At 39.9% G+C, this 15493-nt stretch overlaps 1 protein-coding gene across 1 annotated transcript in view; it reads left to right on the top strand.

The window, feature by feature from the left end:
• Nucleotides 1-15493, top strand: part of LOC126412601 (ufm1-specific protease 2) — a 74709-nt gene that overhangs the window by 53602 nt on the left and 5614 nt on the right. Inside the window, exons 4-6 of the mRNA XM_050082268.1 lie at nucleotides 3372-3560; nucleotides 3632-3725; nucleotides 13834-14103. Of these exons, the coding sequence (XP_049938225.1) occupies nucleotides 3372-3560; nucleotides 3632-3725; nucleotides 13834-14103 (553 nt within the window). The remainder of the gene's footprint in view (nucleotides 1-3371; nucleotides 3561-3631; nucleotides 3726-13833; nucleotides 14104-15493) is intronic.

Below are 15493 nucleotides of genomic sequence, written 5' to 3'. Positions count from 1 at the left end.
TTGCTGTTATGTCACTGCAGTGACAGAAAAACAAGTTGGTAGACAAAATGGCTGCTTTTCATAAGTAATTTGTCCTTGAAGGTGTAATACATATCTGTCATGAGAGAGGTATAGAAGGGGTGATCATTCATCCTGATTCTTCTTGGAAAGTCCTGATTTTTAACAATGTCCCAGTGAACCTCTTTGGGGACAGCTGAAATGTCTTGGATCTTTGTCTCATATAGTGCAACTTTTGTTTTCTTAGTGAACTAATCACATGCCTGAAATAATCCTTTGTTCATCTGAAGTTTTGGAACATTGGCATTAAGCTTCATTCGCATGAAAAAACTAAACTGTATTAATTATCAAGTTTGATAGAATATAGCAATTCTTTTGGAAGCTCAATGGTACCACTATCTTGTAAACAGTTTCATGTGTTCTGATTTCAATGTTTATCTGGCAGTGTGACGTGTCTAGTGCTTGTGGCAGTGTCTCTGATAAACATCTTAATATTGCACATGTTGATTGTGGGAAAAAATAAGTGCATGCTAAAAAGTAAGATTTTTATAGAAGTTCCTCAAAATCTGCTTATGTTACATTTTACATTTTGCCGTTGCTAAATTTGGTGTATGAAAGTGTCTCCTATAAGAAATATGCATTTTTAAATTAACGAATGTTATAATGTTTTTTCCTTCCAGTTGATGGTTGAAACAACTGAATCCACTCGAATACTTATTATTTATATGGTTGATTAGCAGATAAAAATGCTTTTCTATAAATATATGACATAGCTGTAGCCAGTTAACTACATAAATTCTTAAAAAGGAAGATACTCCAAGAATTATTATTAAAGGACATGGTGGGAATGCTGAGTGTACAATTTGTAATGCTAAATTTGGCATTGGAACGTGGAGGATGCACCAACATGATAACCTATATAAAGCCCAACAAACAGAACACTATGCCTCATGTTAACTCTTCAAGATGAAAAATTGATAACTGCTTATCACTCAAGGTAGTTTGACATGGGTAGACGACTTTTGGCACAAAAACCAACATTTACAAACCACACAGTGATGCACAGCCAGAGTTACAAGGTCATGGATTGCACCACTGACATAATTAAAAAACTGTTCAACAAGAAGTTCTTGTGCTCACTGACAAAAGCCAAATTAACTGTCACAAATGTGATTGCACTGTTTTTTGTGGAACAAACGATGATGGAAGTGAAAGAAGTGCAGTTTATTTCAGTGATGAAAGATTTTTCCAGCCACATAGATTTCAAGTTCTTTATTGGTTAAGTTTTACCATCCAGATAAAGACATTGTAGTGAAGGTTTTGGAATTGCTGAACTTTGGTGTTGACAGAGCAGAGCACTTGATTTCATGTGTCTTAGAGATGTTAGAAAAGTTAAACTTAAAAAAAAAAAGGTTATAGTGATTTCAGCTGAAAGGAAAGGTAAACACATTATCATTTTAAGTAACAAGAAAAGAGTGAAAATAATTTAATAGATGTAGGATGTCCTGCTCATATTTTGTACATTGCTGTCAAACTGGTGCAGGCGTCTTACACACTGGCATAAGGCAAAATCTATCAACATTTCCATGTTTATGCTGCACGTACTAAAAAACTAAAAGTATTCTGAGAGTTGCTGAAACAGAATACAAAAGAAATGTAAGCTTACAGTAAAACTAGATGATTATCTCCCCTACTAGCTGTTAAAGAGTCATTGACATTTTTCAAGCATTAAAATCATACTATCTGTCCCTTGACAAGTTATCACTCTGAAGAATTTTTTTCAAAAATCTGCTCTCCATCATCACCCTCAAAGTTCCTTTCAAACTAGTTAAGTATTTTCTCCAACAGTGTTCTGTGCATTGAAGGAAAAAATGTAACAACAATTGACATTGCAGACAAAGTAAATATGTTGCTCAACAAATTAGAAATCAGAAAATCCAAAAGATTTTTGCCATCTCCAGTAAAACAGTAGTTATGAGTTCGAAAGTTAGAGGCTAAAGATACTTTATCAGTTTAATGATATCATAATAGATTTCTATGACACCAAAATTGGATACATGAGTGAATGATGTTAACTATTTCTGGAAGATTGCTCAGAATAAAACATCGGTGTTCATGTAATGTATAGTTCAAAAAATCTAGTGTCATGAACTATGCTATGGCTGAGGGAGAACTATCCAGCAAGTTCTGTTGTGTAAGTAAATAAATACAGTGAATGTAAGTTTGTGGACTGGAATATGAAATCAAATGTTTGTGGCAGTGATAAATGGCAGGAAATTTTTACTTATTTTCACAGTCAGCGAGTGTGTGTAAAACGTGTTAGAAGCTTGGTTGAATTTTCACTAGCTACTCCAGGTTCTAATGCATCTATCGAAAGAATGTTTTTAGTAATTAAAGATTTGTGGAACAACTGACTCAAGTTGGAAACCGTGAAAGTTCTGCCAGTGATAAAAACGACATTTGTTATACTCTCTTGTATGGGCTTCTCCAATTTAAAACTGAATGAAAATAAACTTCCAAAGCAAATACACATCATTAAAAACTGTTACTCAAGTACCGGTGAAATTTGCATTTATATTCACGTCCAAATTGCATATGCGGTACTGTTGTTAACACTCGTCAGTGGTATGGTAGATTGTGAAAATATATTATTTAGCGTGCATTGACAGTTATTATATTGCAACTTGATTTTTACTCATTTGTCCTGGATTTTTATGTGTTATTTTGAAAATGTTCTGAATTTTGTTAAAAACAACTTGGTAGTCATAGATATATACAGTATTAATGATGAAATGATGCATGAGGCAGGTTTTATGCCTAGGTTCCTGGCAGAGCCATAATTAATGCTACACATGAAAGCATTCGTGAGACCTTCAGCAGACTGGTGTGCCTGTCACTACACAATTGCATCAGTTAGCACACACATGCAGAAGAACAACATTTTGGTGTGCCACTTATTGATAAGGAAGATATGTCTGTTGTTGGTTGTTTAATGTTGATCACCAGAAAGGCACAGGTCAGTTTTGAGGAAAGTGACATACAGAACAAAGGAGGAGAAAGTGAAATGCATTTGGATGAAATTTTTAACTTGGTGGAGTATATATATATCCTGATTGCAGATTATGAAGTTATCAGTGAATCCAAACTAGGCAAATAGTTTTAGACTTTTACTGAACTGAAAGGGAATCCTGTATATTGTACACAGATGTATGCTAAAGAGGAATCCATATGAGTTCATATGGCTGTGCCTCCTCACCTTCAAATGAAAAGTGTCTTGACATGTCTTACTGTTCGTTGTAGTGCTTTTTCTGCAAATAGATCATTATTACATTACGTTTTGTCTTTCAGGTCTCACGTTACGTTTTGTCTTTCAGGTCTCATCGGATATGTTGGCTTTCAGCCACTCAAAGGCAAGATTTTATCTGTCAGGAGATCAGGTTATTACTGGTACAACTGAGTTGACAAGCAGTTCAACAGTTGGGGATCTTCAGCATATATATTCAGCAAATAGTGAAACAATAACTGCTAAAGGAGCAAAGCACAGTAACATCAAGAAATGGCCTGTAAGTTCAGTTTTTGCTCTGTCCATTTGGTGTCTGTAAGAGATGATACATTGTTATTTAAAACTTTTCAGGAAACAGTAATGCTGGAAATGTTGAAGCGCCCCATGGCAGAGGTAAAACCAGAAACCCAAGTCCGTACTGCTCCCATTATACAGTATGTAAAAAGTAAGTTTGAGAGACATATTATCAAAATACTTAACATCGTAAAACAGTTTTCTTACACCAGTTTCTCCCACAGACTACTTATTTATCAAATAATAAATTACAGTATTGTAAAAACAATGAAGCAAGTTATCTGCACCAAGTATACAACACGGAGTAGTAGCGATTGCGAGATTTTATTACGTGGCTCGATGGGCTTAATCTTCCTTCAGCAAGAAGTCACTTCTTTTATTGGAAACAGTAGGAACATACACTATGTGATCAAAAGTATCCAGACATCTGACTGAAAATAACTTACAAGTTCATGGCGCCCTCTCTCGGTAATGCTGGAATTCAATATGGTGTTGGCCTGCCCTTAGCCTTGATGACAGCTTCCACTCTTGCAGGCATACATTCAATCAGGTGCTGGAAGGTTTCTTGGAGAATGGCAGCCCATTTTTCAAGGAGTGCTGCACTGAGGAGAGGTATTGATGTCGGTTGGTGAGGCCTGGCATGAAGTCGGCATTCAAAAACATCCCAAAGGTGTTCTATAGGATTCAGGTCAGGACTCTGTGCAAGCCAGTCCATTACAGGAATGTTATCGTGTAACCACTCCATTACAGGCTGTGCTTTATGAACAGGTGCTCGATCGTGTTGAAAGATGCAATCACCATCCCCAAATTGCTCTTCAACAGTGGGAAGCAAGAAGGTGCTTAAAACATCAATGTAGGCCTGTGCTGTGATAGTGTCATGCAGTACAACAAGGAGTGCAAGCACCCTCCATGAAAAACACAACCACACCATAACACCACCACCTCCGAATTTATACGCCGGCCGATGACGTTCACCGGGCATTGGATCGCCACATTGTGTACCATGATTCAGCACTCCACACAACATTTTTCCACTGTTCAGTTGTCCAATGTTTACACTCCTTAGACCGAGCAAGGGGTCATTTGGCATTTACTGACATGACGTGTGGCTCATGAGCAGCCGCTCGACCATGAAATCCAAGTTTTCTCACCTCCTGCCTAACTGTCATAGTACTTGCAGTGGATACTGATGCAGTTTGGTATTTCTGTGTGATGATCTGGATAGATATCTGCCTGTTACACATTACGGCCCTCTTCAACTGTCAGCGATCTCTGTCAGTCAAAAGACAAGGTCGGCCTTTACGTTTTTGTGCTGTACATGTCCCTTCACATTTGTACTTCACTATCACATCAGAAACAGTGGACCTAGGGATGTTTAGGAGTGTGTAAGTCTCACGTACATACACGTGACACAAGTGTCACCCAAACACCTGACCACGTTCAAACTCCATGAGTTCCACGGAGCTCCCTATTCCACAGAGCGCTCCATTCTGCTCTCTCATGATGTCTAATGACTACTGAGGTCACTGATATGGAGTAACTGGCAGTAGGTGGCAGCATAATGCACCTAATATGAAAAACACATGTTTTTGAGGGTGTCCGGATACTTTTGATAACACAGTGTACTTATTTTCATTAATGGTAAAAGTGTATATTAGTTAGTGATTTGTAATGAATAATATCGGTGACCATTATAAGATTACTTATTTGAACTTTTCATTATTCTTTTAACCAAGATATCACTTCACAGAATACATGATTTTCTTGATAATAAAGCATTCTTGACTCAGCAACAGATTGTTACAAATCGGAACACCCCTTAAGACAACACGACATTAATTTAAATATTGAGTGTACTTGTTATTTGTGTGTTGTTTATCTGATTCCTAAATTGTTTGATTGTGTTCCTAAATTGTTTGATTGTGCATTGAGGCCAAAACAAATCACCTCTGCCTTAGATGTAATGGGAAGAAAATTCTTATGTGCATTGCTCCGCCTGGAAAATGTTTGAATTACAATTGGAATCATTTTGGTTCCATTGTCACATTCCATTAAAACCATCTGAAAACTGAGGTTATTACTGGGTATTTTAGCTGAACGTCTTTGGCTATGGATGGGGAGCTGGCCCTTCACACAGCCGCAGGAAGACCAGGATTTGTCATCAGGATTGTCTTCTCTTGGAAAGATTTGTCATCAGGATTGTCTTCTCTTGGAAAGACTGGCTTCCTCATGCCTCAGAGATCTTCCTACACTACAAAGATAAAGATAAGAAAGAAGTAACTAAGGATAGCAAGATATTCTAAGTTACTTAGTTCACTCATTGGCACTTTCAGATAAAGAAAGGAAAGAGAATGACTGGTCATTGCCGGACACACTTTACCTGGCCCCTCAGTCAGGGATTATTTGGCAGGGATTGACCTTACCAGTATCTCAGCTACCACCAACATAGCACCCAGCCTCATTTGGAATGCATAAATTTCCCTGCCCTCATGGACAGTGCTTCACTAGGCAGTGTCCCTGGAGATGTAGTTGGAATGCGCCAGTCCTAAATCAAGTAGAAGAATGCAGAAATCGTAGCACTGTTGATTGTAAAGAATGTTATGAAATTTCTTTAAGGACAATGACACCACTGCAACCCAAACATTGTCAGCAGCATTGTGATGCACTGGTTTTACAGTTAGCCACTTGTTACATTCGACAGACTTGCGGAGGTTACTTCAATTCCAGGGATAGAATTGTTGTAATACCTTCAAAAGAACTTCCTTGAGAACTGCACCTCTGTCATGCATTTGCCAGTATACACTTAAAGCTTCTTCATATAACATAAAGAAACAAGTAAAACAAAATATAGTAAAACTGGGTCCATTAAATTTTCAGACATAAATATATGTGTATATTGCCAGCAGCTGTCTCTCCCTAACTCTTTCCCCTTGTGTACGGTTTGGCAACCCATGTGGTGGGTACCATGCCGAACTTAGCTGGTAGCCCTCGTCTTTGTTGACAGTATTGTCATGGAGCCTTATTTCGGTAGTGTTGTAACCCTCTAGAGTGAGCACACATAATCAAACAGCATGTGCCTGCGTGGCCGGCATAAAGGGGTCACCTCACATTGGCACAGATGGCGCAGGAAGTGCTGTGCTGTGTACAAAACGGCCTTATTTATGCCAGCATGCCGGGTCATTGGCCAGACTAAAATTTATGTAATGGTTGTATGCTGACCTGTTAAGACTGTACTTTAATGTAGTCCATGTTAAGAGTTATTGTACCGATTCCTACTTCATCCATTTTCTTGGTGTATCCCTTCATGCAAAAGTGGAGTAAACTTTAGTTGGTGTAATTCTGATATTGTTTTTCTACAATGTTACAACATTTTTGATAATGAGGAGGTATTCTATTCCACTTGTCTCATTTCTTGGTCCACTATGGCCAGTGTGTCAGTAGAAGAAATTCTTCAGTCTCTCGTAGAACAGCAGTGAGCTCTCACAATGAGCAGCGGTCTCTCCAAGACACTAAACAATTCAGCAGCATCGTTGATGTGCCAGGGTTGACCACCATTGAAAAGCCCCCCACCATTTCACCCTATAATGATTCTGCGCAACTTTGGGAATCGTGTGAAAAATACGTTAGTCAATATTTTCTAGCTTTTGAAGTCACCTACCACAACATGTGTATAGCTTTCTTTCAGTCATGGATTTCTCCTAATGTTTATCATGTTTTGTGTCAGCTCCTCTTCAGAAACCTGCCTGTCTTTCTGTTGATGAAATGTGTCAGTTGCTGTCTAATTATCATTGCAAACATACTCATGTTATTGCTGCTCGCATTGAATTATCCGTTGTCAAAAGTGGCTGCAACAATCGTACAGAGCTTGTGCAACAGAACTTCACGGGCTTAGCCATCAGGGGCAGTTTTTTTACCGAAGCTGACCGGAACTCAAATTCTGATTCAATGATTCATGATGCTATAATATGCCTGGCATCAGAGAAGGAAGTTCATGAGCATGTTTAACAATGTGAAAATCCCTCTCACAGATATTTTGAACATTGCCCAGTCCTTTTAAGTATCTAGGGCTGAGGAAATCAGATGGAAGCTTGGCATAAAGTATCTGCTGTTTCTCCTTCTCCTCCTGGGTTGCTGCCAGTTAGCTCCCAGGTGGAAAGACAACTTTGCAGCCATGCAACTGCAGTTTCCATGTCACATGAGGCAGCAGCTTGCTAAGCAGGAGCAGCCAGCATCACAACAGCAGCCAGGTGCTCTTTTCCTGTCATGCCCTTATTGTTTCATTCAGCGTGAATGGGGCATATGCCCAAAGCATTGGGAGGCATACAACCTTTGGGGGGAGGGGTCATTTCGCATCTTTGTGCAACTGTCAGCCTCCTTCACCAGACATGAACAAGGATGTGAACAGTGCTTCCCAAGAGATGATAGCCCCAAACTAACTGTACATTAAAATACATGTTACAGACAAGACAAGAAATTAAAAATGCAAATGGACATGCAATGGTGACTTACTCCCTTCTCTACATGGATCTTGGATCACCGGCATTGTCTCCTGTCTCTCATCAGTTGGTGAATTACAACAAGCAACAGATACCCATACTGAGACAGTTTTCTTCTTCCGTAGTGCATAAAGAAGTTGTTCGGCTTTTGACCTTCCTTATAGTGGCTGAGGCCAACACTGAAAATTTGTCTGGGTTAGATGCATTAAAATTTTTGGATTCTCTATTTCTGACACAGTGCATCTGGTATCAGATCAAGTTCCGTACCAACAACTGGATGTGCTCTGCTTGGAATATTCCTCCCTCTTTTTGGAAGGTTCAGGGTGTGCTGTGAGTTTCAAGGCTCACATCGCAATGAAACTGATGATGCACTCCTGTTCTTTTCATGTCCACCCAATCCCAACAGCTTCACGAGTGCAAAACAGATTGGAACAAGGTCAGCTTATGTCTTGGGGTGTTATCATACCTGCCTCCTCTAGTTAATGGCCTATTCCGTTGATACTTGCCACAGAACCTAAGTAACCTCCAATCCAATGATTAGGTGGAGCGGCTGGTCCGTGGATTCAAAACCCAGATGAAAAAATATGTCACTCAGTCTTCTCCTGAGGAAGCCCTGGGCACTTTCTTGAGTTCAAATAGGTTCACTACTGTTGTCAACCATAGCTCAGCAGAGCGCTTCACGGCTGCCAGCCCTGTACACTGTTCTATCTACTACGGCTGGTGCCTGGCCACCCACCAGCACCCACATCACAGCGATTCCGTCTGGGCACAAGGGTTTGGCCTGTGCTCTAAGTGGATACCAGCAGTCATTCATCACTATTGAGACAACCGCCGCGCCTCCAGTGGCTTGGTGTCCTGACACTATGACCAGTTCTGCCCACATTTGACTGCCCACAGCCAGAGAGCCCTCCGCACCGCCCTGACCCCTACGGTGCAGTCCATGCCCCCCTCTGGCCTCTGTGCCATCGTCATTCTGGGTGCCGCCACCACTGGGTAGAGCAGCCCCTGTTGCTGCCACCGCTACTGTCACCACCATCTTCTCTGCCTCCTCCATTACAGATTGCGTGCCTGGATGTGGACATGGATACAGTGCTTCCACCATCAGTGCTCCTTATTACCTCTTGCAGAGGAGTGGGCACCACACCTGTCCATGCCCATGCCACTTCAGGCCATATTCCCCTGTGATGGCATGACACATGCTCCAGCAGTCATACCCTTCTGATGAAGACATGGACATCTCCACAGTGAACACTTTTCCCCAAGAGAGGAGGAGTGTTGTAACGCTACAGAGTGAGTGCACATAATCAAACAGTGTGTGCCTCCAAGGGCAGGCAAAAGAACTCGCCTCACATTGGCATGGACAGTGCAGCGTTTTATAAGTCGGTGCTCTGGATTCTCAGCCATGATGGTTGTATACTCACCTGTTAGACTGTGCTTTATTGTATTCTATGGATAAGAGTTATTGTACTGATTTGTACTTCATTCAGTGTCTTTATGTTACCCTTCATATGGAAGTGAAATAAAGGTTGGTTGGTGGGAATTCTGATGTTGTGTTTGTATAAAGTTATGACAAATAGATTATTTAATAATGCTCTCCCAGCAGTCATTAGCACGGCACAACAGTTTTGTTTTCTCAAAGTCAAACATAAGTCCCTCAGTGTGAGGCTCTTTCCTACCACTGCTGACACCTTCATGTCCCAGACATATGATTCTAAACTGTTCCACGCAGTGTTGCAGGATGCAGCGCTGTGTTTGGCTGATGTACTGAAGGCTACACTCTTGACGGATGTTATGTATACTGGGTATTTCCAGTTTCCAGAACCAAGCATATCTTTTGTTTTTTGTGTTGGTCTGAAGATTTCCTTGATGTTTTTGTTTTCCAAGGATTCTCGCAATTTTGGCTGAAGGAGGTCCAATGCAGAGGATAAAAGTAAGTGTATCTTCCACTTTCTTTACCTCTTCTTTGTAAGTGGTTATATCACTCATTTTCTTTCATGCAAATCTGATCTGCCTTTCACTGTAACTGTTTTGGCAAAACACAACTTCAAGGTGTTGCAGCTCAGCAGGTAGGCTGCCTTTGCCATTAATGGTACATGCCCTTTGAACTAGAGTCATTACAACAGTATGCCACTGCACCAGATGATGACAGCTCTTTGCATGACGATCTGCATTGGTCTTCTTTGTTACATTGTGTTTCCTAGAGTAGTGTCTGCATTTCTTATTATTAGAATGTCTAAAAATGGCAGGCATCCATTGTGTTTTAGGTCTGGTGTGAACTGTATGTTTTGATGGACACCCTTCAGATGGTTCTGGAACACATGGCCTATGAAGGTGTCATCCAGGTAATGAAAGAAGTATTTAGGTTTGAGCTGTGCATTTTTAGTCCATTCTCTGCAAAGTGCTCCTTATAGAGACTGGCAATCCCAGGCACAAGTGGCAAGCCCACGGCTAGTCCATTAATTTGCTCGTAGAACTCCTATCACATTTAAAGTACATTGTTATGAACACATCTTCATATAGCTTCACTGTTTGGGGCGTAAAATGATCTACTAAGAGTACCAAGGCATCTTGATGTGGTACTCATGTGAAAAAGAGATATTACATCGAAGCTCAGTTCTGCACATGGTGACTGCAGTGTCCCACCATCACTATCAAAAGTGAGGCCAGATATTTGGCCACTTCATATGTCGGTGCATAAATGATGTTGCGTATTAGCCACAGTGATAAACAAACCTTCTTTATGAATTTTAGGCAGTCCGTACATTTATGATGGTGCTGTAGCCTCTAGACAGATTTGCTTTATATCTTCTATTGTTATGTGTGACTCATGAAACAAAGATTCTTCTTTTCAAAAAGCACATTTTAATGATTCATGTGTTCTACAACTCCATAGAGTTATATCATATAGACAATTTCATTTTTGTAGTTATTATGTTATCTGGATCATGCATGGAAAATGCCAACTTGCTTGTGATCATGATTCCATGTTAAACTGCAGATCCCCCATTACTTCCTGGAAACTCATTCAGAGGACAGTTGAAGGCTAATTGCAAGGATTTAACAATTATAAATTAATCTTTTTAATACTTTTATTTTTCAAAATTAATTCTTATGTACCACTTTTTAATTTTTCTACATAAATAGTCTCCTTTTTGGTACACTTTTTTTCTGCAAACCAATGTTTTAATCCCATTTTCAGATCAAGTATGAGAACTAGACTTAAGCCAGTTGGGCAGAAGTTTTTATACATATGCATTGGTCATGAAGTTCTGTCGACCACAAACTTCCTTCATTGCCGCAAACTGTGTGAAAGTTACATAGTGACAAGTGTGACCTGTAGACTAGATGTTCAAGCGAATGATCAAACAATGGAAGCTTCAGGTGGGACAATGAAGGAAAAGTTAGATTGCTACTTACTGTAAAGAAGACACATCAAGTTGCAGAGAGGTGCAATTAAAAGGCACTCACATAGTGCTTTCACCCACAGCCTTCATCAATAAAGAGGTGCACGCATACATGCGTGCGCACACACACACACACACACACACACACACACACACACACACACACACACACTAGCAAGCAACCTCATGCACACACGACTACCAACTCCCCCATCTCGGGCCAGAATGCAACATAACATGGGATGCAAACAGCTATCTGGAGGGGGTGGGGAAGGGGAAGGGGAACGAATTGCGGTGTATGGATTGGAAGAGAGACAAATGCTGTCTGGTGGAGTGTGCAGGGACTAGACTGTCAACAGATGCAGCGTCAGGAGGTTATGGGTCTGAGAGGTGGAGAAAAAGGAACAAAAAAGGAGAGGAGCAGGGAAAGATGGGAGGATGCATTGGCAGAGGGCTGCAAATAAACAGGGTAGGACATAAGAATGGGGGGCGATGATAGGACAGTGGGGGTGGAAACTTGTGTGGAGGGTGTGGGGACAGTATGCTACTGTAGGTTGAGGGTGGTATAATCACAGGAGTGGAGAATGTGTTGTAAGGATAACTCCCATCTGCACGGTTCCGAAAATGTGATGGTGGAGGGAAGGATACAGATGACTCAGGTAGTGAAGCAGCCATTCAAATCAAATGTGTTACGTTCAGCTGCATGTTGTGCCATAGGGTGGTCTACTTTGCTCACAAGAATGGTGGCCTTTCATCCTCATCAACAACTGGGTGGTAGTCATACCAATAGAAAAAGCTGTGCAATGATTGCAGCAGAGCAGATAAATGACATGGCTGCTTTCACAGATGGCCGCCCCTGATGGGGTAGGATAAACCTGTGACAGGACTGGAAAAGAAAGTGCTGGGTGGGTGTGTATTGTGGGCAGGTTTTGCACGTGGGTCTTCCACAGGGATATGATCCTTGTAGCAAGGGATTGGGATTGAGAGTGGCAGCCTTTGTTAATGCATCCTCCCGTCTTTCCCCACTTGTCTCCTTTTTTGTTCCTTTTTTCCCCCGCATCCCTGACCACAACCTCCTGACGCCGTGCCTTTTGGCAGTCTAGTTCCTGCACACACCACCAGACAGCATTCGTCTCTCTCCTCACCATACATTACACTCCCTTTTTCCCCTTCCCCACCCCCTCCAGATTGCTGCTTGCATCCCAAGTGATGTTGCATTCTGGCCCAAGAAGGTGGAGTTCACGTGTGTGTGTGTGTGAGTGTGTGTGTGTGTGTGTGTGTGTGTGTGCGCGCGCGCTTGTCACTTGTATGTGTGTATGTAAAACAGTTGTTATGTTACACATCCTAAGTACCTCTTTGACAACAAAACAAGACATTACTATGACAACTAGGGCTTTGTAACTGGTTTTCCTTCTAAGCATTTTTCAGCATACCAGAAACCATTTTGTAAGTGGTGTCCACATTTTCTGGAACTGTGACCAGACCGCTGATTCTGGAACAATCTTATACTTTGATGATAAAATAAGAAGCTCAGTTCTTACATTTTACTAGAAATCATATGGAAATGTCTATTTTTAGATATGTTTTTTAATGCAAAGAACATCTGTAGCATTATTAATTTCCAGAGATATTATATTATATGAAAACTAACACCATCTACTGCTAAAAATTTTGCAGCGGTTGATAATGTCGAAATCGATTCCAACTTTTGATTCCTGCTCAATTCTGTACGTTTTTATGCTATAATGTCACGTGTGACTCAGAGGTACAGACTGTGCATTGCATTCTGCCAGGATTTCTTTAGCCAAACTTATAAAAAGGAAGCAGACATAGGGCTCCTATTTGCCTTACATTGTCTAAATCTAAATGTGTACCTGCTGTACGTAGGTTAGGTGCAAAAGCAGCTGAAACCAACACAGGTTAATGAATTAAAAAATGAGAACGTAAATAGTGACTGGTGGCTGCAAATCCTTTCTTAGAAATACTACAGGTTTTTTTAGTCATGTCATTACGAAAATAATACAGATCCATTCCTTGTGGAAAAAATTACTTAATAACCGTTAATTTCTGCACTATGATTTATAATTAGCAGCTGCCACATTTTCTTCACCAGGAGGCAGATTGCTTGCCAGTGACAATAAGGCAAAGCTTGACAAAGGAACAAATGAAAATTAATACCAATTATTACACTGGTTTTATTTTGTTGTGTCTTACCTAAGACAAAAGATGAATGGTTTAAAAAAATTATTCGTTTTATTTTAGTTGCTTTTTAGGCTGCAATCAACTCAAGAATACCTATATCTTCTTTGTTTTGCATAGAATTTGTTTATTCGCCACTGTAACATTTGTTAATTTTCAGAACATTATGAGTGTTTGAAGATATGGATCCACATAGATGGTCTGTCTATGGTAAACCGCAAGAGTTCCCTACAGGACCTGTACAAATGCTTGCAGAAGAGTGTGAAGGCCAGTCTCCAGTTATCAGAAGAATCTTTAATTAAGCAGCTGTCCCATGATTCTGGAGACAGCTCAAGATTTTCATTGCCATTACCGTTTCACTTTATGCCCAAAAACTTTAGCCATTTTGTGACTTTGGTGTACCCCAAAAACTCAAAAGATGATGACCTTTGTAAGTATCAAGTTTTTCATAACTTTTCATTTTCCTTTGAAGTTTTTAATATTCTTAAAATTAAATCTCGTTGATTTTTGAGGACTTCTTTATCTTAAAGCCATTTAAATTCAATATTTTATCATTGAGTACTCTGAGCCAATAGTTAATACTTCATTTTGGTATAGAAATTGTGTATATATTTAGGATTAAAGGTGACAATTAACAAAATACTAGAGGTGTTGAGGCATTGACAGACACATAAATCAAACTGAAAACCTCTTCTTTTTTTTTTTTTCCAAGGTGAAGTGCACACATCCCCCCCCCCCCCCCCCCCCACACACACACAGTATATTCAACCAGCACAGTGAGTGTGGGGGGGGGGGGGGCAAAATTATAAATACATAAAATATAAAATAATAAGAACCAAAATCAACCAATAAAGGGAAATATAAAGTGTTTGAAAAATCATAAACCTTAAATAAAACCAACAAAAAAGGCAATCTAGCGACCAAAGTATAAAAAACACCAGCCTGGGGGGGAGCATGCACTTTAGCTCAAAAAAGCAAATTTTCAGTTTGATTTACATGGCTGTCAATGACTCCATCTGCTACTATGTGTGTGTTGAAGGCAAGGTGGGGGGGGGGGGGGGGGATGTCGTAGCTTATAAAAGACTTCCTCTGAAAGCTAGCAAAGTTTGTCTTGCTTATGCGCCTATTGACAACTCAAAAGTTCTCCTATATTTACATTCTATCATGACTTTCCATTACCATAGATATTATGTATTGATACCAAAATACTGCATTTTGTAGTACACAATAAATGTTTTATGCTTTCTGCTACGTGAGGACAAACTCAGTTATCACTGCGAAGCACTAATAGCATTCATTATAATGCATATTAGAATAGTCTCATAAACAGTGCTTAACTAATAAGTTGAAGTGCAGAGAAAATGGCAGGTGCAGAACCAAACAAGTTTCAATAAGTCTTCAATATTTTTCTAAATAGAGGCAGAATATTTTTGCTTCTTTGTTTTGATATTAAGCTGGGATACTTCAGTGAAATAAATGAAGGCAACATTAAATTTTTCACCCAATCGAATGTCCAAACTAGTTTTAGATTTTTGTAAGTGTAGTTTGCTCTCCTACAAAGGATACCACGAAAAAGTTATAAATTATTTTTAGTTATTATTCTTTAAGTGCTCCAACAATTCCTGTGATGCTACTCCAAGGTATAATATTTTCGAACAACACTGTGAATGCTTATGAGGACATCTTCCGATCTTCATATGCTCCCCCTCATTAATTTAAATATCAAATCAGTAACACTATATATATCAAATATATAATACCCTTTCTGACAGCTTATCTGTATGCTGCAACTTAGGAATTTCAATGGGTGATGACAGTGT

Source organism: Schistocerca serialis, chromosome 7, assembly GCF_023864345.2.
Source record: "Schistocerca serialis cubense isolate TAMUIC-IGC-003099 chromosome 7, iqSchSeri2.2, whole genome shotgun sequence".
NCBI classification, from domain to species: domain Eukaryota; kingdom Metazoa; phylum Arthropoda; class Insecta; order Orthoptera; family Acrididae; genus Schistocerca; species Schistocerca serialis.
Note: the sequence above shows the minus strand (reverse complement) of the source record. Positions and strands in the feature narration are given on the sequence as shown.